We start from the raw sequence: 27,383 nt of genomic DNA, 5'->3' as shown, positions 1-27,383 counted from the left end.
GTCTGAATGGAGAAGTACAGTAAGCTTGAAGAGTTTAAAGCAGAATGCTGTCGCATACTCAATGTCAGCATATGTGTATTTAGCTACAGCAAGAGTAGTTAAGGAGGAAGTTTGGATCAAATTATCCTGTGACTAAAAGGACACCTTTGCCAAAAACAAAGGAGCCAGGGTCACATCACAAATCCAAACAAATAGATATGAGATATCACCTCATTTATGAGATCAATGACAAGCGGGATGTCATGATCTGCAAAGTTTTACTATGAGTGAGAAATCACTAAACTACTTCCGTAGACTTAGATATGAGAGTCATATTAAAGACTTGGATTGTAGCAAATTATATTAATTCAAGTTGTGTATGTTTGAGAAAACATATTACATAAGGAATGGATATATTTGCAGAATTATGTTTAAAATAGAAATTTTATTTCTCTTATTTAATTATGGTTTAGGAAATTAAATAAAATGTCCAAAATAATTATGAATTGATGAGCTCATCATCAGGTTGATGACCTGGTGAATGAAACCCGACAAGTGAACAAAATTCATATATTATTTAAGTTCTTAGTTCGAAATCATTAAAGTGGACATAAATGATTTCAATAAATGGACTAACATGTAAGATTGATTGGATAGCGCAGTTTCATGGGCTATAGGAGCATAGTGATGCTCGGTTAATCACTTGGATATGCATGAATGATGCATGATCGAACTAATGGCCTACTTTGAAGTTCAATTATAAAGCTTCTAGATATACTAGTGGATTCCTTTGACATGAGTTAAACATTGATTTCATTCAATGGATGTTATGATTGTGGTACACTCAAACGTCTATCTACCCGTAACTGGAGATTATAAAGGGTGTTTCCTGGTTATTTCAAAAGTTGAGTGGGAGCCTTGTTTCCACAAGATTTGATTGAGTCTACCTATTAAATTAGGAAATGTGTCATGGCCACTTGAAGAGGGAGAATTCATAAAATACGTGGTCGCGCTCAAATGCATTACTTAGTAATCATTTGGTTTTGTAATTCTAACTCAGATTTCAAGAAACGATTTGTAGATTAATATGATCTCGACATGTGATGCAATCATATTATCAAATCGACACATATTGACTTAAGGAATTTGAATATTGCACGCTTGTCTCAAACAAGTGGGAGATTGAAGGATTTATGTCTTCATCGTGTGCAATTACTAGGTATATAAATGGATCAAATTATGGAGATAATTAAGTTTGGAAATTTGAGTCGTCGTTTCATCATAGCTAGAGGTAATAACAATCTTTGGGCTAGTAAAATAGCCTAAAGCCCAATTGGTCGAATCCTATAAGGTCACACAAAGGGCCTAGATCGAGCACGAGAGGACGAGGCCCATGATGAGCCTTGTCTCCTATAGTGGCCGGCCATATGGAGTAAGGTAAGAGGGTTTTGGGCTTCCTAACCCTAGTCTAATTATAATATGATTATAAATAGACTAGGTGCCTAGGTTTTGCATAATAGAAGAATTCAATTGATCACTAAGATCAAAACCTGAGTTAGCAAACACGAGACTAAACCCTCTCAAACTCTCCTCTCTCTCATGGCTCTCTCTTCCTCCCTTTCACCGGTGGTGGTTGTTCGTGGTGGTCGGTTAGTCCATTAAAGGTGGTGATCGCGGTTTTCCTCAATCACTCGACCAATCTAGTATTAGTGGACGGCTCGTTCAAAGCTCGTGGACTAAGTAGAGGAGCAACACTTGGGGCTCTATTCTCTCACTTATTTGCCTGTCGAATTGCTACATGGAATTTACGCTTCAAAGGTATGATTATGAGTCTTGTGTGTTATGCATGCGATCTTGGGATTAGGTGCTTGATTGAATATGATTCATGATTTTCCTCTTTATAGTACCTATAAACTCCTACACATTTATGGGCTAAAGCAAGCGAAAAGGATGATTGGATTGAGCCAAAGCACTTATATTGATAAGATACTGGCTCAATTTGGCATGGAGGAGGCCAAGAGAGGTCACCTGCCCATGTCACATGGCATAACCTTAATCAAGAAGTAGCGTCCACAAACACCTAATGAGCGGATAAGGTTGAATCAGATTCCATATGCTTCACTTATTGGATCGATCATGTATGCCATGATATGTATAAGGCCAGATGTATCATATGCCTTGAGTGCTATGGGCCATTACCAACCAGACCCAGGAGAGGCCCATTGGACTGCGGCCAAGAATATCCTAAAAGTACCTGAAAAGGAACAAGGATAAATTCCTGGTGTATGGTGGTTCAGAGGAATTAGTTGTTGAAGGTTATACCAACGTGAGCTTCCAGACAGACAGAGATGATTTTAAATCGTAATCTAGATATGTGTTCTATCTAAATGGAGGAGCGTTTAGTTGGAAGAGTTCCAAGCAGAGCACAACTGCAGATTTTAAAAGTGAACCCGAATACTTGGAAGCTGTTGTACGGCTAAGGAGGTTGTTTAGATTCGTAAGTTCGTTGGTGAACTTGATGTTGTACCCTCAATCAAGGATCCAATATCCCTCTATTGTGACAACAATGGAGCTATTTCTCAGGCCAGAGAGCCAAGGGAACATCAGAAGGTCAAACATGTCAAGCTGAAATTTCACATGATTTGAGAATGGAAATCAGAAGGTGAAATTAGAATTTGCAAAGTTGAAACGGATGACAATGTAGCCGATCCACTTACTAAACCTTTGCCTCAAGTGAAGCACAACAAGCACGTTGAGGCAATAGGAATCAGGCATGTAGGAGACTGGCTTTGATTTCCCTGTTTAGTATTTTAATTAATTTTTGAACATTAAATGTAAGACACTAAGAAAAACCATTCAAGTTTTGGAGTAATATATATCTCATGCAATATTTATCACTCCGTTTTCTATTTAACTGTGGTTTAGGATTAAATAATGAGTCGTCCATTCGATTTTAAGAATATTCAAAATAGGGTATCAAGACCAGTCTTGGTAAGGAAACACATATTAAGTGAACATTAAATATTATAATCGAGAATTATCCCTATTCAAGGTCATTTAAACGATGGACGATTAATGACCATTTGAGATTAGTGTGTAGTTTGATTTATAGCACTGTTTCTTGTGCTACAAGGACATGATCGTCATAAATGATTTGAACAGGTATTGGTTTAGAACCATACTGGATCGACCTAAGAGAATACTTTAAGAGATTAAAAATTGTCATAAGTATATTTCTCATTGTGGCTATCGGAACCTATTTCCTCGACCATGAGTATTGTGAGTTCTCTTGTTTGAGTACTAGTCCGCTTTGATGTTGTCAAACATATGCCGTAATAGGGGATTATAACGGCAACACTCAGGCGGCTAGGTCCTCTCAGTTTGATAAGCTACATTACAAGACCGGGAATGTCCCCCTACTAAAAATAGGGAAGATGTCTTTGATGTTTACAAGGCCTCTCGAAGAGCGAGACTGTAAAATGCATGGTCGTGCTTAAATAGATTTCAGAAATCATCTGTTTATTAACAGTGGGACTCGGGATCGAGAAACACTTTTAGACATAATAAGGATGACAAATAAATCTTACCTTATAGTTCATGAAAAGACATTAAGTGACATAGGAAAAAGGTTATACACTAAATGCACACTTGTACGGAAACTAGCCTTATAATGCCTTTCCTTAAAAGAGAAAATGATATCGTTCGCCTACTCAGAAAAAATGTCTTATCTCTGCATACTCGGACGCATCGAGATGAGTAGAGAATCAGAGGAGGTGGCCTGTAGCTGTAGGCGTCGCTCGAAGTGCGCCTACGTTAAAAGCATCTGTGAATATGCTTTGAACTCATAGGAAGTGGGAATTGACATAATATGATTAGGGACAAGGAAAGTAGGGAGCCGCCAACAAGTTTTTAAGGAACTTGTAAACCGTTCACGGATAATAAAAGGCAACCACGATAAAGGGACAACGAAAGGCAACAACGATTGACCCGTGAAGGTTACACCCCATTCATAATCCATGAGATTACTAACTCCATATGGTTCGGAACTGCAAAAGGAGGATCGGGGATGATGGTACGAAGTGAGTCATGGAGTCACATTCACCTGTATTGGCCTCTACTCGATTCTTATAGTGGAAAGTGATTCCTGCGATCTCAAAGGCATACAAACAAAGATTCAATTTGCTCCAAACTATTATTAAGCGAAATTGGTTGAATGTTAATGCAACACATTATTCCTAAATATTTGTGATCACTTGAATTTAATAACAAGATTAAAAAGGATCCTAAACCGGTTGTCCAAATTATCTTATTAGGCGTGATTTTCAATTACATATTCCCTTTAAACATGCAATATAGTGATCATAATAATAATAGAATAAACATTAATATTGGAAGCAATTCAACAATAATAACGTTAGTCAAATCAAATAATAATAATAACCCTAATCATGATACTAGCAACAAGAATAAAAATAAGAGTAATTAAGTGAATCAATTACTCACTTTCCGCGTTTCCTTGAATTGCTACATCATGAATAAACTATTAGTAACTTCAATAAAAATAAATCAAATGGAAATTAAATTAAATTAAATAAAAAGTAGAGTTAATTTGGTCTAAACCCTTAGTTAATTCTACCTATCACGCCTTGGTTAAAGTATAGAACTTCAGGTATTGTATGGACTCCTTGGAGTGCTTAAAGGAAGAAATAGTGAATGAATGGGGAGGCTAGTGTTTAGGCTAAAGAGGGAGAAGAGAATGATTTTATGATCAAGATTGTTGATGATTGGAAAAGGGGAGATATGACCTCTATTTATAGAGAAAAAAGAAGATCGAAGAATCAAGAAAAGATAAGAATTCGAATCGGATAAAACTCTTGCGATAGACAGAAGTTTTTACGGTTTTTGTTTTTATCATATCTTTTGATCCAAAAATCGAAATAAGATGAATAATATATCTTTGGAAATTTATTGAAGTCTACTTTATAACCCAATTAGATTCAGATTAAAATATTTTTTAGAATAAAAGATATGGTCGAAATAGTGAGACGGTGTCAGTTTTGGATAGAGTTTGACATTTTATTCATATTTTTTCCGTTATAGCTCGGAATTGATATTATAATATATCATTGGAAAGATAATTTCAAGGGCTATCCAACCATATAAAATTTGGATAAAAAATATTAGGCAAGAAAATAATATCTGTCTATCTTTGAACATCTTTCAATTCGGATAGAATTAGGACTTTCAAAAAAAGGAGTTTTATTCAATTTCAATCCCTTTAATCTTATCTTTTTAAAAATGATAATTGAGATATTTTAGAAACTTATAGAATCCTACAATTAATACTAATTGGTTTAGGAATGGGATTAAATAATTTGGACCCTCCACATGATCATTGGGTCGTAGGTAAGGTGGCTTAGGTTCGGTTTGGGCTCAGTTTAATATTTTGGTCATAACTTATTCGTTACAACTCATATTTGGGCTTATAATATATTTTTGGAAATATATTTTAAAGCCCCATCCAACTATTCAATCATGGACCCATATTATGGACCAAAATAAATTGGATTAAACGTTTTTATAAAAAGGACACGAAATGAATGATTTTAAAGGACACGAAATGAATTATTTTGGGTTTAAAGGCACGAAAAGAGGAAAATAAGTTATGATTTGGGGAAATGGGCTAGAATTTGGGTTGGTTTATGAAATGAAAATATGGATTTAAGCACTCCAAGATTAAATACTCAACCCGACCAATAATGGCGGTGAAAAGTTGTTCATCATCGGGTTTGGTTTTGGGGAGACATTTTTAGGTGTCTACAGTAGCGTACGAGTCACCCCTTCTGAGGGGAAAATGTTTAGGGTAAAAATACCCCTTACACGTGGTTCAATCCCGTAGTGACACGTGGCCCAATCAAAGGGCGACATATGTTCCTATGGGAAGATGACGCATGTTAGGATAAAACAGAGCACCTGAAAAGAGAGTGAAGGGCCCCTTATCCCAAAGAGGCCCAAATCCCAAGAATGTCGTAAAACGGGGCCCCCGTCTGACATGTGTCGTCATCTGATTGCGCAGCCAATCAGGACACAGAAATCTAGGGTACAAACGCTAAAATGGCACAAATTCTCACCCCTATAAATACCCCAATCATTTATGATGGGAGGGGTGGATTGAGACATAACATTAAATAGAGCACAAAAGCTCTAACTTCTCTCTACTTTCTCTCTCTAGTTTCTTCAGTTTTCCGATTACTCACTAGATCGTTGGAGGCAAATCTCCGATAAACCGGAGTTCCGTGGTTTTGCAGGTGTCCGAGTCTCATTGCCGGCGAAGCGTGACCGGTATCCCGAGGGATTCCAAAAAACCCTGAAACAAAAGGTTTAATTTACTAAGGGTTTAGACAAAATCAACTCTACTTTTAATTTAATTTAATTTTAATTTGATTTATATATTTATTGAAGTTACTAACAATTAATTCATGATGTAGATATTTATAGGGTCCCGCGGAATGTGAGTAATTAATTTGATAACTTATTTTATTTTAAAATTGCTAATATCATGATTAGGTTTATTATTATTTGATTTGACATAACGATATTATGGTTAAATTGCTTTCAATATTAATGATGATTTTATTATATTTTTTATGATCACCATATTGCATGTTAAAGGGAATATGTAATTGAAAATCACGCCTAATTAGATCATTTGGACAACCGGTTTAGGTTCCTTTTTAATCTTGTTATTAATTAAAGTGATCACTAATATTTTAGAATTATGTGTTGCATTAATATTCAACCAATTTAGCATAATAATAGTTTGGAGCAAATTGAATATTTGTTTGCATGCCTTTGAGATCGCAGGAATCACTTTTCACTATAAGAATCGAGTAGAGGCCAATACCGACGAATGTGACTCCATGACTCACTTCGTACCATCATCCCCGGTCCTCCTTTCGTGGTTTCGAACCATGTGGAGTTAGTAATCTCATGGATTATGAATGGTGTGTAACTTTCACGGGTCAATCGTTGTTGCCTACCGATGTCCCTTTATTCGTGGTTGTCTTTTATGATTCGTGAACGGTTTACAAAAACCTTAAAAACTTGTTGGCGGCTTTTTACTTTGTTTTGTCCTTAATCGTATTATGTCAATTCTCACTTCCTATGAATGTCAAGCATATTCATACATGCTTAACGTAGGCGCACTTCGAACGACGCCTACATCCTATCAAATCTCTTTGTTCAGAGACACGTGGACATCTTCCCTAAGCTCCATTGTTCAGAGACGAGTGAACATCCCTTATCAAAAGCTCTTTAATCAGAGACGCGTGGACATATCAGTAAAAGCTCATGTTTGAAGATGAGTGAACAACCCTCATCAAAAGCTCTTTGTTCCGAGACACATGAACATATCATCAAAAGCTCTTGTTCGGAGACGAGTGAACATTTTATCCATAAAAGCTCTTTTGTTCAGAGACGCGTGGACATGTCATCCAAAGCTCCATTGTTTAGAGACAAGTGAAAATTTCTCAAGGAAGCTCTTTTGTTCAGAGACGAGTGAGCATTAACAGTGGCGAAGTACGACCACAACATCAACAACGGCGAGGTACCACAACAATCAAAGATGGCTACAAGCAGTCACCTTCGGCGATATTCCCTAGCTTGTGGAGGGTCATCACAACAAAACGCGACAAGCAAATCAGTTTCTCCAGAGACGTGTACTCGACGGTGCAAGATACATCTTTCTTAACTCTTTTATCTATTTAACTAACGCTAGTTTGCAGGTATCGGTATTACAAGAAGGATTTAGGATCACAGAACGTTCTGAATCATTCTCCGTCCCTATCGCTACTCTGACTTTTGTTTTCGAAACTTATGTTTCTCAAAACTCAGTCAAAGTGGGGGCTACCTGTTCAACCTGTCCAAATAGAATAACTAGACAGAAAAATACGGTAGAAATTCGTTAAGGGCATCGTAACAATCAAACACAAACTTAAACATATATGCAACGACTACATACCACGACAAAAATACAACACCCACCTCATTCAACCGCAAAACAAGAACCATAAAACCGGCATGCAAAACTGGAAACCGATTCCATCAGGCTATCAAGCACAAGACCTCACCAGTCATAGCTTGCACAATTCAGGGAACAAGTTAGAGGAGGAATCAAGTCCACTGCTAGTCGAGGTGACTTTGTGGGACACAACACCAAATTAAGAGCTACTAACAAAAAAAGAGTCTTAAATTCTTCTTCCTAATCATCCTCCCAAACACCCTCTAACAAATCCATTATATTAGAATCAATAGCAATACTCTTAGAGTAATACACACAACCACAATCCCTTGAAGATTTGCTTTGTAACAACTTACCATACTTGCAAATTATTTCATTAACTTTTTCCCTTTCCTCAAAATTCATAGTTTTATAACTAAGAACAGGTTGACCGCCATTGGGTATACCAAGGACCCATTGCACCTGATTCTTGGAAAACCAGAACTCATTTCCGTCACAGCCAATTAATTTCTTAGTGATATGATCTATGCACGACATTAACCAATAGCCAATCTGCCTAGAAAGTTGCAAATCACCAGGGATGCTCAATAACCCACCAAAACCTATCTTTTTAACCCAACCATATCATCTTGTATCAAATCTCTGACATATCCTCCCAAAAGTCTCAATATGACATGTCAAGTTAGGAGGCTGAAAAATTCTGTACAAACATACTTCAGCCGCAACAACAAATATTAATTATAGAGTACAAAACACCAAGCAAACCTTACCCGACTAGTTCGTCTCCTACGGTCTGAAAACACAACCTGATTTTTTTTCCCACTCCCACCCACATACAATTCATTATCCTATAACACATGGGAATACATTACTATCTTAATGAAACACATCATAATACATAATCACCAAACATGCATAACACATCGAAGAATACCTGGAGTAGTCCTGGAAATAGTTGAAAATTTTGAAATCACATATCAGTCCCTAAAACCTTACCATCTCGCCCCTACAAAACAACATACGGTTTTCTTAAGAAGAGCGATTGCATCTTAAAAAGGTAATCATATAAGTTGAAAATATACAAACCCCAATGGCAACAAACGACTAATATCCAATGCCACCCATGAATCAGATCCACAATTATTCAAAAAAACATCTCATCACTTCTATTCCACATGGAAATCAAGCAAACAAATCAACAACAATTCAAGATCATCACATTCTTGCATTTATCAAGTCGCATTCAACTACTTCAGATTTTCAAAATACAGTCCAAGATTTCAAATTAAATAATTGCAATTCACAATCATCAAATTCATCAATTAAAAAAAAAAGACATTACAGATTTCAAATTATATAATTCTAATTCACAATTTTCAAATTCAACAATTCAAAAAGACATTCCAGATTTAAAATTAAATAATTGCAATCCACAATCATCAAATTCACCAATTCAAAAAAGACATTCCAGATTGCAAATAGAAACCACCACAAATGATTTAAAGAAAGACGAAATTCGCATTTTTGATACCTATCACTCACGTTCTTCATTGAAAACAACGAGGCCGCATGTACCAAATGATTTCAATTCCAGTTAAACCCGCAGGGGAAGGAATTTTAATCGTATTTATAATCGGCGTTCTTCAAGTGTTAAACCACAACGATCTTTTTTTATTGCTACAAGTGTAATTAATACTTTTGCTTAACCAGGGTTAGTGGTCCCGACTCTCATAACATGTTCATGGGAATTACCAGACGCTAACGGGGAATAACCAAACGTTAACCGCTTTAGCCGACTAATTCAAAGGTACCCTTTCCACTTTAAAACAAAATGACTTTTCTACCCTAGGATAAACACCAAAAGTTTATCCATGTTATAAACTTGAATTCCCTCCGGAAAAAAATAACAAATTTTATCACATAAGTACAAAAAATATTTATTTTAAAAAATATAAATAAACCGTGCTACGCACGAGATTCATCTAGTATCTTCATAAAATGAATTCAAATATTACATAAGTTGTACATATTGTGTAAGTTTATAATTTTCAAAACTCAATTTAAATTATTTTAACCTCTTCAATGGAGATTAATTAAACCTATACTATCAACCGTTATAAAGCATATAAGAGTTGCTTTAAATTTATTTTATAATATTGAAATTGAAATAATCAACATATAAACCTATCAACCATAAATTATGAACAAATTAAAATATATCATAATTGGATATTATTTAAAAGATTTTTCAAAAATGCATTTACAATGTAAATAGATTAATATGTGTAATAGTAATACGTTATTTGTTGCGTATTTGGGCGACATTTGTCAAAAAATTAAACCGTCAAGTGTATTTGTCTTGTGGCCTAGGTGCGGCACTTGACTTTATTTATCAGTGATATGATTTGATAGATGAGTACACATATTACAACCTTTTTATGCCACAAATAATAATCATGTGGTATCTTTGTCAGATTTATCGTGATTTCTAATAGCAACTCCAATGATTGTAGTTAGAGACTTGCTTACAATATTATATAATCTCTAGCTACTAGCTTAACCATTGGAGCTAGAAAATGCAATTAGTTTGGCCAAAGCAAATTAGCTTTGTCAAGCAAATTTGCTTGGAAAAAAATTGCTAAAATAAAACAAATAAGAATAAATAAAATGAATTTTATCAACTTCAATTAAGGAGGTGTGGTCCATTTAAATCGTAAGCTATTAGCTAACCATTGGAACTAAAATGATAATTAGCTTAAAAGCTTATGTGGCATGACGGACTAATTTGACAATTAACTTGCCATTGGAGTGCTCTAATATCCAAGTATGAAATTACTTTTTCTACATATTTAGAAATATTTTCGATATAATATTGGATTGGAATATGTGGGAAAAAAATTACCAAATCTTATTTTACAATTTTTCTTGGTTTGAACCAAATCACATTATTGCGATTAGAAAAATTACAACTATTAACATCAACTTTGGGGGTTTTTGCATTTATTGACACCAACTTATATTAGTGACATGTTAATAATGGCATGTCAATAATTACACCCACAAATCAACAAGTATAAACATATAGCCTTGTAAGAAGCACACCTAATAACTGGACATTAAACCATAAAACAACTTTAAACTGTCAATTGTTAGAATTAAATCTCCTAAACCCTAAACCAAATATTTTCAAATCTTCTCAACCCTAAACCAAAACAATGTTCTACCCAGACTGTTCAAATATGAATTATTTCATACCATAATCAACTAATTTGACTGAATTATTTCATATTATAATCAACCGATTTGACTAAATTATTTCACACCATAACCAACTGATTTGACAGATTTATCAATATCTTCCCTTTAAGGAAAAAAGATATCCTAAAATTCAAACCAAACAAGTACAATTGTACAAATGTTATTCTAGTGGGGTCTAAACAATAAAAAATTGCATTAAATTAAATCTTACAATATCTCATATTTCCATCTTAATTTAGTGTTATTAGCATATCCAAACACAATATTTTAATTCTAAAAAAAAAAAAAAAAAAAAAAAAAAAAAAAATCAACCCAAAAAAATACTTGCTGGTTTTCTCTACCGTTTCGAGTCCACCCAAGATGGCCCCTGGTTTTCTATATCCTTCCCTCTGTTTATATAATCACTTCAGTTTCTCTTTTACTTTTCATTCAATTCAATCCAACTCAAAAACGTTGATCTCAATTTCCCATTCCAATTTACTCCCAAAGAATTGACAGATCTACTGTTTACAATACGTATTTTTCCTGTGTTCTTCCTACTGCAAATTCTGCACACCAGGTGTTTGTTAAAATTCCTCAAAGAACTCCAAAACCCTTCTTCAGATGAAAATGGATGCTGGGTTGGTTGAACATAGAAGGGAGATTAATGGGGTTGTTAATGGTAAGGTTGTTAAGAAGAAAAAAGTGAGAAGGAGATCATCTTCTTCTTCAAGTACTACTACCATGAAGAAGGAATTGCCTTTTTTCACTTTGCAACAACTTTATAGTTTTTGCAAAAATGTTTTCAAAGGTCCTGGGATTGTTCCTCCTCCTCAAGATGTTCAAAATCTCTGCAACATACTGGGTGGGTCTCTTTCCTAATAATTTTGATGAATTTGATTTTTGGTGTTAAATTTGATTTGGACTTTATAGTTTTTCCCCTGAATTCTACCTTAATTTGCCTTAAAAGTAATTGCATTTTGTTGCTTGTCATTTTATTGGAATGATATAAGTGCCAAAATTAAACTTTGCTTGCAATGTTTTTTGGGTAATTTATTTTTGGATTGTTTCTTTGATATTATTTATATAAAATTAGACTATGGGTATTTGTTATCAAATCACGTATAAAATTTTACGTCATTGCCCTTTGTGTCTCTCTTTGATATCAGAGTATTACTCTAGTATACTAGTATGTTACCATTGATTTAACCTGTTTTAGTTATGATTATGTCAAATTCCACTAAATGTAGCTTCATGATATAGGTTATGACGTTATGTAAAAAGTTGAGGATGAAACTTTTATTAGATTCATAATAGGACTCTTCATAAGTTCGATTAGAGAGCTTCCTGCATTGGATTGCCCTTCTCCTGCATTGTCTTTAAGGAACTTGATTGTTGAATTCATGTCAAAACTACTGTTTGTAAATGGCTTGTGCTTTGGTACATAATTGACTTGTCAAAACTACAGTAAGCAAATTGGTTGGATTATGCGGTAGTGGTATTACTACTTACTAGTATAAGCTTTAAGAAGTTATGCGTGTAAGTGTCGAGCTTATGTTAAGTTAACAGTTCTGGTTACATGGAATTTTTTTGATGTTAATGGTATAATATATTATGCTTTCATGGACTAGTAATTTGTCTTGTTATAGAACAATAAGTTATGCGTGCAAGTGTTTGGCTTGAGTTAAGATAACAGTTTGGGTAAATGGAAATTTTTTTGATGTAAATGGTATCCCACATTATGTTTCATTGACCTGCAATTCTTCTTGTTATCGGTCATCATTTTTCTTTTTCAATGTTGGCAACTCCGGAGTTATCCACATTTTTCCGTTTCTTATTTATTTGTTTGTGTAGATATCACCTTGATTAAGAATCTACCTATTTTGTGCCATACAGCGGAAGATGATGCCATATCGATATTAGGGCTTTGTGGGGGAGGGGGGGTGTTCGGTGGGTGGAATAATTTCAATTTGAATCATTTTGAAGATGTTCTTATGCTTGTTGTAGCATTTGTCGGTGAACTTTGGTTGTTAATTTAGGCAAGAGATAAGCTACTTTCATCAAGAGTTTGCTAAGGTTGATAGGTTATTAGAGTTTTGGGGTTTGAAGAAATCTACTTTCACTAAGTGCTTGCAGATGACGTTATGAACTTTCTGTGATAGAAACAGAATTTTGGCTTTTAGTTAATGAAAGGAAAAAAAAAGAATGAAGTTAAGAGGAATAGATTTAACTAGATTGGTGTAATTAAATTGCTCATTTACGATATGCACTTATTGATTTCTTGTGTGAAAGATCACGGGGCTATGGTGTCGTTTAGTGCACTAATGCAACTGCTTCCTTATTGATATTTTTGTCTCCTTTAAGTGATGTTTATCTTTTACTAGTTTCCCTTGTGGAAGCAAACTATATTGGGAAAGGCAATCCTAGTATAATGTTCCCAAAAAAAAAGAGGATTTTTTTTTGTTTTTCTTATTTATAATTACCGGTGCCAAATGATCAGAAAAATGGTTTTTATATTGTCCTCCCTTGGGATGTATATGTATGAATATTAGGCTGATTAAAAGTTTATGCAATGCAGCTTAGGGAAATCCCTATTAGTCACTGGGATAATAGAAATTTAGTGTTCCTTGTTACAGTACTCATTTGTTTTTGGAGGAGTTGGCAAGAAAAATAATCCTTTTTTTTTTTTTTTTTTTTTTTTTTAATATACAGGATCTGAAATATTGAATTCATTTCTAAATTTTGTTTAATGATTTTTCTCTAGGGTAGATTTTATTAATGTATATTTAATCTTCTCCCCTCAAATACCCACACTATAGGTGTTAGACTTGTGGGAGTTTATGGTTGTTGCTTTGATTTGTCATGAGATGGTTTTATTAATGGAATTTAGTCATCTCAATACCTTAGTTTTCACTTATGTGGAATCAAGTGTGAATTTTGTTCCTCAAAAAGTGTGAATTTTCGATAACTCACTTTCATTATCGCCCATCACTGCTCAGTTTCACGTTAAAAGTTATAAAACTTTCTCAGCTTCAAATATGTATTATAATTAATGAGTGATTTGTGATAAACATCAACTTATTCTTGTAGTTTGTTTGTTTTCTGATTAATATATTTGTTTACCCAACATGATAATGAAAAGGGTTGGATCGTAACGTACCTTACCTGTTTCCTTTTTATAGAGGAGACAATGGGGATTTGATGTCATCAAACACATTAATAAATTATAAACATTAGTACCATCCACCCTGACATATGAGTTCTTTTCATTTTATGCTGGATATTTTTACTCTTTCAAATTGTACAGTGCCTTCTCTTTTCTTGGTGTTGGATGTCAGTTGACTACTCTATTGTACCTTATTACATTATACGTAGTATAAAAAAAGATGGGAAAGAAAAGTATGGGTTTGACAGCTTATTATGCTAAAGTTACTGTTTCTTCTCCAGGAAGTTAATACCAATTAGCGTACTTACTAGATTTTTACTTCTCTAATCATCAATTTTCATATAGATAACAGGTGCTTTATAGTAACATGACTTGCAATAGTAATACCCTAGCAATTTTCTAGCTCCGATGATCCATTAGGAGTCTTTATTATGACTTCTTTCTCAATCTTGTTTTCATCATATATTTGGTTTTGTAGAATTTCATAGATTGTATGCATTGTTGCCTCATTACTTTTTACTTGTACGTGTATAGAGTTGACACGTGGTTCAAGGACATTAAATTAACTTAGATTTGATCCTGGTATTATTGTTGTATGTTTTCAGATTGCCTGGTACCTGAAGATTTTGGACTGAGTAGAGATCTCCCATTTTTCAAGACTGAAAGTTGTGTCAAGGGAAACCCAAGAGTCACATACACCACAGTCTACAAGTGTCGGGATTTTTCAGTAAGTGAAGTAAACTCAATTATATGGTTTTTCCTTTCTCTTCAACTGTTTTCTACCAAAAACAAAGCTTTAGTCCTAAAATGATTTGGGGTGTTTTCTATCGAATTGAAATTATTTTTAGGAAAAATTGACAAGAATATTACGGCCTTTACCCGGTCTGCCATAAATAAAACCACCTTTTGATAATCCCCTAATAAAATGACCTTTGCGCACGATCTTCCAAAAATAGGTTAAAAAACCGATAACTTGTTTAATAGGTTAAGGAAAGACATGTGCCACATTACGATTGGTTAGATTTTTTTTAATTTCAATTTAAACATATTTCTTTTTAAAAAAAATTATTAAAAATTAAAATCCTTTCCTCCAATCACCTTCCCTATACAGCCTACCACCAATCTCCCTCCCCCCCCTTCTAGCCACCACTTCCCCTCCCACCCCCTAATTCCGGCAGTTTACTCTTTTCCCCTCCAAATTTCAACCACTACACTGCTTCCCCTTCCAAATCCAACAGCCCCACATTCCCCTCCAAAGTCCTACCACCACATCCCCTTCCCATCAAATTTCCAACCACCTTACCCCCTTCTCCTCTCAAATTCTACCACCCCACCCCTTCTTCTCCAAAATTCAACGCTTTTATTTGCGGGAGACGGTGAAGCCGAAGGTGGTGGTGGTGTTGGTGAGGAGAGAGAACATGAGATCGCGCGGAAGGTGGTGGGGGTGAGCAGATGGCGGAGGGAGGAATATAAAAAAAAAATTAAAATCAATTTATTTATTAAAATCCTTTTAAAAAGTCAGAAAATTATAATAATTTTTTTTAAAAAAAAAAAAACACTAACCAATTACAAAGGGACAAGTGTCATACTAACCTATTATACCGGTTACCAATCGGTTTGCCCCATTTATGGAAGATTATGTGCAAAGGTCGTTTTATTGGGGTGTTATCAAAATGTGGTTTTATTTATGGTGGACCGGGCAAAGGTCATAATATTCCTTTCAGTTTTTCCTTATTTTTATTGATTGAAAAGATTTTGTATTGATTTTCTAGGGGTTTTTTTTCCCCCTTTCTTTTCACATGAAGTATTTTGATTTTTTAGTGATTTAATTGTTTTTTTCCCAATCAAAACTAATTTATACTGCAACCAAATTTTACTGAACATTGTTTTTATTAAGTTGAAGGGACCAAGGCCTTCATATTCCAGATTAATGCATTAAATCCTCTTGATGTGTTATGCATATTAATTAACATCTAATCTTAGCTCATACTCCCTCCGTTTTTAAATATTTGCTCCATTTCTCTTGGGCACGTTTGCCGATGGTAATCTTTGATTAATAATTTTTTTAATTTTCAACAAGTATAAACTCTAACAATTGAAAATTATTAATTTATTTATTGAGACGATTCCAACAAGTACCCACAAGACTATATTTTTTCTTATGTATAAATCACAAATATTAATCAAAGTAGGACAGATGATTAGTGCAAAAAGTAGAAATGAAGCAAGTATTAAAAAACCGGGGGAGTATAATGTTGCCTGCCAGAATTCAACATTCAAGTTACAATGGCTTCTTCTGATTGTCTGATTTTCTCAAACTGCAGTTGGTGCTTTTCTTTCTTCCAGCATCAGCTGTCATCCCTCTTCACAATCATCCAGAAATGACAGTTTTCAACAAACTACTGTTAGGTAAAATGCACATCAAAGCATATGACTGGGATGATTCAGTAGACGTGGATTGTAGCAAAAAATCTTCATCAAGTAAGTCATCTGTTCTTTCAGTTCTCTTTAATTTGAATACGTAGTATTTTTGTACAGATTTTCCAATTGAACTTGAATGTTTTTTGCAGGGAGGTTGGCAAAATTAAAAGCTGACAGTGTCTTTACATCTCCATGTAGCACATCAGTCCTCTATCCTACCACAGGGGGCAATATCCATGAGTTCACTGCCCTAACACCATGTGCTGTTCTTGATGTCCTTGGACCGCCTTACTCAAAAGAAGATGGCCGTGACTGTACATATTACAAAGAAGTTATGTCAGCATCTTCAGGCAAGTTTCACCTCATATATTCTGATTTTTGCTGAATCTAGTCAGCCTTTACTAGTTACAACTTACAAGTAATGTTGAATACAATTGAATATTGATATTGTGAATCCCTGAGTCCAGAATTATTAAGGTTGTTTTAACACCTCAAAACTTAGGAATCAAATTACTTGACCAACTCTTCATTTACCATCCTGTTGAATAAATTTTCCTCTCCCTCTCCGTTCTTTTTCTCATTATCATTTGTGTGACCCTTAGTGATAATTGCTAAAAATAAATAATTTTACAGAAGCCTAATAATTCTCCTAGGCTCTAATCTATTGAAATATCTCCTAAATTCCTAATATATTCAGGTTAAGCTGTATAAAAGAGTGGAGCTTTGGAAAGGGTTTATCATCTACTCAACATGAAAAGCGACATCATCATGTTAATGATCCTGTTTTTCTCCAACACCCCAATTTTTTTTTATTTTTTTTATTTTTGTATGACTTATGCTAGACATTTATGGATTCCCTGGTATAATCATGAAAAATAATACTTCCTTTGTCCCAATTTATCTACCCCGTGGACAAGAAAAAATGGTTGGGTGAATAGACTTAGTTAAAAAGAAATCAAAGTATGAGAGGAAAAAAAAATTAAAAGAGAAATGCGGCAAGTATATTTGGACTCCCCAATTAGGAAAACGAGGCAAGTAAATTGGGATGGATGGAGTACTAAGTAACTTAGAAAAGGTTGAACATTTATTTATTTAAAAAAAAAAAAGAAAAATAAATAAATAAAGAAGGTTGACTATGTACTTAAGAAGAGTCCAAGTAACATAGTGAAGCTCCATCTTCAATCTATCTTTCTCTACAATGTTTCTAGTTTAGCCACCCCTAAAAGTTCAGCAATCATCGCTTGTTCATCTTCTTTAATTAGGTGCATAATTGAATTAAGGGACATAGGTAAAAGCCTAAAGTGACAAGTAGGACTACCTATAATTTCTCTTATAATTTATTGCTATATGTTGACAAATATTTCTGTACATCCTAAAACAGTGACACAAGTTCACAATTATTTCTGAGGGAGATTCTGATATTACCATAAAAAGAGGAAATAATACTGCTCACATTAATAAGTAATGACATTGTCCTTAAAATTTCTATTTACTTTTTATCAACTCCAGAATTCAGAAGAATGTTATGGCATAACCGCATAAGGAGTATGTTACCATTTTTCAAATATTCAAATGTGACTAGTGTGTGTGAGGTGTGTTACAAGTGCACTGGACTTGAAGGACAGGGACAACTTGCCTATTGCCTTTTATGAACCAATAGTTAATTTGCACCAAGTGCTGCTGTTGACAATAACTTGTATTATTATGCAAATTTATCAAATGCGAAATGCAAACATCAGAAAGAGGGATGCCAAGCCATATATGATTAATACGGAGCTGCTGTTAATTTTTACAATGTAATGAATATATGTGTACACTTTTGCTAATGATGAAATTTTATAAAATGCAGATGAAACTTTAGCTGAGGTGAAAGAAGGTGAGCAGTCATTCAGATGGTTGGAAGAGATTGAGATGCCAGAAAACTCAGAGATGGACGGAATAGAGTATTTAGGTCCAAAGATCATTTAGATTGCCAGCTAACTGGGTGTCTTACACCCACGTTTCTGTAGTTGCTTTCTTTTCTTAGCTTATGGATCCTTTCTCCCCCACCTTCCTGTAACCGTTCTGTTCTTTTCTTCGCTTTTGGGGAAATTGGATCTGGTTATCATTTGAACCACAGGTTATAATTTGGTAACATTGCATTGTACATACTTTATCAAAAGAACTAGTGCTGCTTTTTAGTATACCTTTACCTTTATGACTAATTGTTTTCATAGGTAGCTTAGCAGCAGGATCAGCATTATTGAACCATGTAGGCATGTAAGGGGTGTTCAAAAAACCCAACCCACTTGACCCGACCTGGCAACATGCAAAATACCAACAGGTAATTGGAAAAAAAAATTCAATTTTTTCGGGTTGGTCCCCGGCCTGCTAAAATCCTCGGGTCATGGGCCATCCCTTATTCTGGTCGAGTACCCGTTGACCCAGTATCCTTTGTTTTTTAAATTTTATGTTAGGTTAAAGGAGGTAAAAAGTTTAGGGTTTTAATTTGTTTGAGTGGCAGCCGTAAGCCCCATTTCCTCTTTGACTCTCTCTCCTTCCTACATCTCTCTCATCTATAATCCCTTCTTTCCTTCACACAACCCAATATACTTATCAAAGCTGATAAATTCTTCCTATTTTTCATTGTTTCTCGATTTAATTGAAAGAGTACATTGTTTTACAGAATTTCAGTGTGAAATCAAAACTAAATTCCCAAATACCTCTACTTTGTCTACATAATTTCAAGGCTTCAAGGTAGATTAATGGAATTTGGAAGATTTTCTGAAAAGGTTGTGAATTTGAGGATCATAATGCAAACAAAATGAGGAGAAGCTTCACTTTAATTTGAAAATTTGGAATTTTGGTTGGAAGTTGGTGTAAGAGATTTTCTTTTTCCTCGTTCACCGTTATTTTTTGTCAACGAAGGTGTTGTTTGCTTGACAAAGTAAAACATGGAAAATTACAATGTCAGGATTTGAAATTCTTTCGGGTTGTGTTTGGAAACATGATATTCATTTTAAATGTTGGAATTATCAATTTAAATACTGAGTATTTGAGAAATATCAAAATTTCAAATTCTATTTATGTTTGGAGATGAGTGAAATTTTGAATTAAGTAAATGAACTTACACTTTTAATTCACATAATTTTTCTTTCTCTCTACTCAATCTTAAATCCCCAAATTTCATCTCATCCTCTTGCTCAGATTGTCAATTTTTTTCTTCAATAAACCTTAAAATTAAACCCAAATTTCTTTGATTATTTCATTAAAGTACTACCAAAGAAGTTCAAAAATACCCCAAATTATTCCCAAAAATACTCTATTAAATCCAAATTCCTCCAAATTTAGGAACTCCACCCCACCAGCCACTTAGCACAATAACCACCTAGCTGCACTACACAACTATCTGGCGCACCTTCTCCCTGCCAAACGGCACAACACCAACCAACAACAACATCAACTCCCGCAACAGCAACTAGACACACCACTTCTCCCGCAACAACACTAGCCACAACTCCAGCAACATTATGACAAATAGGGGTGTGCAACAAAGGACTGAGACTGCAAACCAGACCGGGACCAGATCGGAATTGGACCGGATCAGACCGTTGGATTCCGGGTTGGTCTTCGGTCCTCACATTTTGTTGTTTCCGGTCCGATCTGGGTAAAAACCAGAATATTCTAGTTCGGATCGAAACCGACTGGAAAGTGTATTTTCTTATTATTTAGGTGAAATTTTTATATTTTATGTTTAAATTTTTTTTAAAAAATTAGGTATAAAACTTTAAATTTATAAATTCTAGGTGGAAAATAGGAAAGCACGCAAATAAAACACAAGACGTCCAAAAATGATGTATATATAAAAATGGAAAGAAAAAAGTGTTTAATCGGACCATTCCAGTCTAAAATCAGACCGGACTGGGATAAATAGGTCTAAACCGAAACCCAAACCGGTTAATTATGGTCCAGTCCCGGTCCTTAAAATATGGTGATTTCGGGTTCCGATCTGGTCCGATTTTGGACCGATGCACAGCCCTACTCACAAACCCACGGACCTTGCTGCTCGTATCTTATACATTTCCAAACAGCAGCGCCTGATTCGCCCACCAACAACACCATAAATTACACCAATTCACTGCTTCAATGGAGAATCGAGTTTCACTTTAATGGTGAATAATTGGAATGAGCGTACACTTCAATGGTGGACTGAGAGGAATAATGTGATTACACTCTAATTGTCGATCAAGAAATTCAAAGCTTGTTTCAATGGAGGAGGGGCGAGAGAACTTGTGTAAGCTTCAATGGTGAAGAACCCTAGGAGAGAGAAAAAATTGAGGAAGAGGTAAAACTTGTGTACTGCATAAGAGAGAGAAAAAGAGAGTTATGTCAGTATCTTTGATTTTTATTGCTTAGTGACATGCTAAACTTACACACAAACACGCAAAACAAGCATTATTACGTAAAAACACGACATAAAAGACTAAAAACGAGTATAAAACTACAAAGAAAACCTAGCCTAAGAGTGCGATAAATGACACTCATCAAATTCCCCCAAGCTAGACTTTTGCTCATCCTCGAGCAAAACAAAATTCAAATTCTAATTTTTATTATATATATTTAACCCTAGCATGTCACTAAGCAATAAAAATCAAAAATTTAACCTAAAATGATACTAACATGCTATTAAGAAAGACAATAAGAAGCATCACAACAATCATACTTGATATTAGAAATTTTTAGTTGTTACCCTAAACATGATGCTAGGAAGCAATAAAACAACCTAACATGATACTAGGAATCAAAATAACAATCTAAGCAAGACTTCTATATCATAATATCAATTAAACAATTAAAGCACTTACTTGGATGCCTCGTACCTCTTTCTAATAACAAAATACACACGTTAGTAACTTCAAAAAATATAAAAATCAAACAATTAAATTAAATAATTAAAATAGAGATAAAGAATTTAGAAAGTTCAGACTAGATTTGGGACCAAACCCTCAGAAAAACAAAACCTTTCACGCCTAGGGCGAAGACAACTTTGAATTTGGCTAGGTGTGTCTAGATCTTGTGAATGCGGAATTTTGTTTGTGAAATGGCTAGTTTAGAAAGAGAGAGAGAGAATCAAGAATTTCTTCATGAGAGTTCATGATTGAAAACGGGGGTTTTAGGAGGCTATTTATAAAGAAAATCAGTCGGATATGATAAAAAAGAAATGAGAGTTTCAAAAAGAATAAAACACGACGCTTGATTAGGGGATTTTTCTCCCACCAATCGGAATGCACCACGTGGGCCAATCAGGTCCTGCCAAGTGTCCCCTAGTTGGAACTGTCAGGGTTTGCCACGTGGCACACGTCTATTTGTCCACCCTGGACCTATTATGTCATGACACGTGGCATCCTCCATGCCTAATGGAGAAATTGGCCACCTAGGCCCAACTTCCAAGGGAAGCCCAATCAGCCCTAGGTTAACCTAAACCTAGGATTGGCACGTTTCCCAAGGTTATTAATACCTCCATTAATCTTCATTAAGGGGGATGACGCACATTTAACACTCTCACCTAGAGAGACCTAATTACTTTTATTTCCGCATTAATTACTCCTTAATCAAGTACTAACTTGACCGTCGGAGGCGGATCTCCAATCATCCGGAGCATCCGTTTGTTTTGCAGGTACAGGCGTCCGGTTCCAGTCTCGGAATTGTAACTCTCCCGCAGGACATCAGAAAACCTCGAAACATTTTGGCGCCGTCTGTGGGGAGAGTACTTCTGAGATGGCCTCCATGTCTGTAACGACTCCTGAAGAGAGGCGTCCCTTAGACGACCCTCAAGTTCAGTCGGACCATGATACTGAGGAAGAATTTGAAGTTGAAGCTCACACAGCTTCAGACGGGACCCTAAGGGCCCGACGCACCCGTCATACCGAAAGGAGGGAACGGGAACATCTTCAAACTAGACTCAGTGATCCAGCCGGCGCACCGCCTGTTTAGCAGCAGCTGGCTGATGGGTCTGCTCCCATTACAAGAAACGAACTCATGACCTTCATGAGGGGTTTCAAGGGAGAGATTCAAGAGTTGCTCAACAAGAAGCCTGCTCTGGCCAAGGAGCAGTCGGCTGAGAAACCTTCCACTTCAGGGAAGAGGAAGCCAGTTCAAGGGAGAGAGGCGACCCCTCATCCTAACTCTAGGAAGTGGGAGCCGCCTGCCCATGATTTCACAAAGTACCGCTTTCCTACTCCAGGAAAGAGGAAACCTGTTCGTCATATTCAGGCGGACGGGTCGAAGAAAAAATACACAGATGCTCGGCTATTGCTAGAACAGAAGAAGAATGACCGTTTGTCAGAGTCGGCCTCTACTTCAGACTTCCAAGACAGTCTACGTAATACCTCGATGAAGTATACTCAGTCGTATCATGAGAGTCAGTCAGGCGGCACCTCCCGTCAGTCCGGCTTTCATAGTGACCAGGCGGTACCAAACTTACCATTTGTACCGCAACAACAATATTTTTTGCAGCCACCTCTGTTTGGTGGGCATGCAGCAAAGAATGTCCAACCTATGGACTAGCAGCTACGATTGCTTAGACTTGGGGAACAGTCGTCGGCCTTCTCCAAGGAAATTGCTGAAGCCGCTCAGCCGGCCAAAGTAAAAAATGTATTAGTAGGCGCCTATGACGGCACTACTAACCCAGAAGACCATTTGATGGCATTCACCAACCTGATGTACCTTCAAGGGTTGGATGATCCCACTTGGTGCAAGTGTTTTCCAGCGACTCTCAAAGGAATCGCACAACAATGGTTCGGCAACCTGCCGACTGGTTGTGTGAATAACTTCAGGACGCTTGCTTACTTATTCACCTCCAACTTTGCCATGAACATACCTGCGAAGAAGACGACCCTTGACTTAGGAACGATTCAGCAGGGCGAGAAATAGGGGCTTCGTTCTTACATCAGGCGGTTTAACCTGATGAGAATACAGATTCAAGGGTTACCGGATGAGGTAGCCTATACTGACTTTTTCAGAGGTCTCAAAGACGGGTCGACATTCAAATTTGATTTGGTCCGAAAGAGGGTGGCGAATCTTCAAGAGGCCTTGATTGAAGCGGAAGCCTATATACAGGCGACTGATCTTTGTAGTACAAAACAGTCGGACGGGAAAAGGTTCGACAAAAAAGAAGGAAAACAGAAACAGTTGTCGAACAAAGATGAGAAGAAAAGAAAAGAGGTATGGGCGGCTGATTCCTCTAAACAGCCGGCCCAGAAGAAGAAAAAAGAATTCAAACCATACTCCCCAAAGTATGCGTTTAACAAGGATAGCCAAGCTATCCTAAAAGAAATCAAGGGACAGATCTCAATTGAGAAGCCGGTCCCCATGAAGGGTTCTGCAAGCAACTGGAATCAAGAAAAATTCTGTGATTATCATCAAGATGTTGGTCATCACACCAACGAATGCATCAGTCTCATGCGGTATCTGGACCGCCTGGCTGAGCAAGGCGATCTAGACTCTTATGTCAAGAAATCTACGGGGAACACTTCCTCGAAAAAGCAGTCGGCCAAAAAGAGTCAACATGTCGACAGCTCTGATACAGATGATGCAGTCGTCTACACCATTGCAGGCGGCTTCGCAGGAGGCGGTCCCACTATTATGGGCAACAAAGACAATATCAGGCGGCTAGATGTAAATTTCGTTCACCAAGAACGGCCCTCCAAATATTCATTTCCTGAGATTGTCATCACTGAAGAAGATCTAGGAGGGGTAAGGGGGCCGCATGACGACCCTATCGTTATTGAATGTAAAGTGGCCAACCAGAGAGTTGGCCGAATCCTTATAGATACTGGAAGCTCCTCAGATCTTATCAGTAGCAAATGTCTGTCAAAACTAAAATATCAGACTGATTGCATACATCCGACATCCCACCCTTTAGTAGGGTTTGGAGGAGGAGTCGTCCACCCAGTGGGACGAGTGGATTTACCCATCCGCCTGGGTGAAAAAGGGGAAGGACGACACATGGTAGTCCGGTTCCTGGTAGTAGAAGAACTCTCGGCCTACAACATGATTCTGGGACGACCTACCCTGAATAATTCCAAGGCTGTTATAATCCCATCTCTTATGTTGCTCAAGTTTGAGAGGGATAATGGAACAGTCGGGTCCCTAAGGGGAGATTAGAGGATGGCCCGAGAGTGCTATCTCTCGGATATCAAGCCCACTGTTATGGCCACTGGGTCAAGTGGTGGAAAAAGCGACCTTGACAATATCAAGGAGAGTGAGCCTGTTCAAGAAGCAGGCGGCAAGAAGAGAAAGGCAGCCCAGACGGGGGCCGCAAGAAAGGACAGAAAATAGCAATCATTGACAGAGGAGCGGTCAGATGAATTCCGCCCTCAGCCGCCGGTGAGCATACGGACCTGATCTTAGACGACTCACGTCCTGAGCGAACAGTCAAAGTTGGGACGACTGCTCTGAGAGTCCTGGGTGACGATTTTCACAAACTATTGAAAGAATACAAGGACATCTTTTCATTCGAAGTCCACGAAATGCCAGGCATTAGTCCTGAACTGGCGGTACATAAATTGGCTGTGGATCCAAAAAAGAAGCCGGTAAGGCAAAAGAAACGGAACCATGGAGAAGAAAGAAGTCAGGCGGCAGCCGCCGAAGTTAAAAAATTACTTGATGCAGGGTTAATTCGGCAATGTTACTTCCCAGACTGGGTTGCAAATGTGGTGCTTGTTAAAAAGCCGAATGACACCTGGCGAATGTGTGTAGACTACACAGACTTAAACAAGGCGTGCCCCAAAGACAGTTACCCTCTGCCTAAAATTGATAACCTGGTCGACTCAACAGCCGGCCATGCTTTGATGAGCTTTATGGACGCCTACTCTGGTTTCCATCAAATTCCTTTATGGAAGAAAGATCAGGAAAAGACGGCCTTCGTCACTGATCAAGGGTTATACTGTTACACGGTCATGCCGTTTGGTCTTAAGAATGCCCCGGCCACCTTCCAGCGAATGATAAACACTGTGTTCTTTGATCAGATTGGGAGAAACGTCGAGGCATACATTGATGATATGATTGTCAAGTCTAAGCTTAGATCATCTGTCGGACCTCCGAGAAACTTTTGCCACACTCAGGCGGCACCATGTCATGCTCAATCCCAAGAAATGTGTATTTGGAGTTGAGTCTGGGAAATTTCTCGGATTCCTTATCAATCAGAGAGGAATAGAGGCGAACCCTAAGAAGGTGCAGGCGGTCATCGACATGCAGTCGCCTCGTACCGTCCGAGAGGTTCAGAAGTTAACAGGTTGTCTGGCGGCCTTAGGAAGATTTCTAAGCCGATCAGGCGACAAATGCTTATACTTCTTCCAGGCCATTAAAAAGAAGGCAAGGTTTGAATGGGGGCCGGATGCTGAGGCGACCTTCCAAAAATTTAAATTTCACTTGCATTCCTTGCCGAGGCTGGTCAGCCCTTTGCCTAAAGAAGTACTCTACATGTACCTGGCCGTCTCTGATCATGCGTTAAGCGTTGTTCTTCTTGCTGAAAGAGACGGATGTCAGCTCCCGGTCTACTTTGTCAGTCATGTACTAAAAAATGCCGAGTTGAGGTATCCCTTAATGGAGAAATTTGGTCTTGCACTCTTCATGGCCGTTAAAAAATTGAAGCCCTACTTTTTGGCACATGCATTCTTCGTTTATACAGATCAAGCTATCAAGCGGCCACTGACCACCATGGAGTCGTCAGGCCGGATGATCAAATGGGCCATAGAAATACAGAGCCTTGAAGTTACTTTCGAGCCTAGAAAAGCAGTGAAGGGGCAAGCCTTTGCTGACTTTATTGTTGAGATGACTCGTCCCCCTGATTCTCGAGATCCAGACCAAGTCTGGAAGGTATATGTGGACGGAAGCTCTACTTCAAATGGTTGTGGAGCAGGCGTCATAAGTCAGTCGCCAAAGGGCGACAGGTACGAGTATGCTCTACGCTTCAGTTTTCAGGCCTCAAACAATGAGGCAGAATATGAAGCTTTACTAGCCGGAATTCGCATGTGCAAGGCGGTAGGGGCACGAAAGATAGACGCCTGTTCTGATTCACAATTGATAGTGAGTTAGTATAATGGCGAATACGAAGCAACCCATCCGGCCATGATCAAGTATTTACAGGCGGTACGACAAGCAGCCGGATCCCTTGAAGATTTTCATCTGACTCAAGTGCCGAGATCAGAAAACAACCAGGCGGGTGCACTTTCAAAATTAGCATCATCCGCCTCTTGTGATACTCCTCGAACTGTTTTTTGGGAAGTAATGGAGAAGAGAAGCATTGAGGAAGACCCTATTGGAATCCTAGACAGAAGCTCAACCTGGATGGATCCAATCAGGGCATATTTGACAGACGGTACCCTGCCGGATAATCATCACCAAGCGACAGCGCTGAAAAGACGGGCAGCCAGTTTTGAAATGATAAAGGGAGAACTTCACAAAAGAGGGTACCTTCAACCCTACTTAAAGTGTGTTACTCCAGAAAAGGGACGAGAGATACTAGACGATCTTCACTCTGGTTACTGCGCTTCCCATATAGGCGGTAGGTCGCTTGCG

The 27,383-nt window shown here is 37.1% G+C and overlaps 1 protein-coding gene across 1 annotated transcript; it reads left to right on the top strand.

Annotated features, from left to right (window-relative positions):
* The first annotated feature begins 11,279 nt into the window (after positions 1–11,279).
* Positions 11,280–19,020, top strand: LOC110721167 (plant cysteine oxidase 1-like). Its single transcript, XM_021900297.1, has 5 exons — positions 11,280–12,101; positions 15,008–15,129; positions 16,727–16,883; positions 16,973–17,173; positions 18,673–19,020. The coding sequence occupies exons 1-5, from the start codon at positions 11,861–11,863 to the stop codon at positions 18,789–18,791; spliced, it is 840 nt and encodes a 279-aa protein (XP_021755989.1). The 5' UTR covers positions 11,280–11,860; the 3' UTR covers positions 18,792–19,020.
* The last annotated feature ends 8,363 nt before the right edge of the window (positions 19,021–27,383 follow it).

Source organism: Chenopodium quinoa, unplaced genomic scaffold, assembly GCF_001683475.1.
Source record: "Chenopodium quinoa cultivar QQ74 unplaced genomic scaffold, ASM168347v1, whole genome shotgun sequence".
Lineage (NCBI taxonomy): Eukaryota > Viridiplantae > Streptophyta > Magnoliopsida > Caryophyllales > Amaranthaceae > Chenopodium > Chenopodium quinoa.
This window is presented reverse-complemented; position numbering and strand designations above follow the sequence as displayed.

Coding starts and splice junctions, on each gene's coding strand:
- LOC110721167 (XM_021900297.1), top strand. CDS start 11,861: ATGAAAATGGATGCTGGGTTGGTTGAACATAGAAGGGAGATTAATGGG. Junction 15,130..16,726: donor ACAAGTGTCGGGATTTTTCA/GTAAGTGAAGTA, acceptor CTCAAACTGCAG/TTGGTGCTTTTCTTTCTTCC. Junction 16,884..16,972: donor TAGCAAAAAATCTTCATCAA/GTAAGTCATCTG, acceptor TGTTTTTTGCAG/GGAGGTTGGCAAAATTAAAA.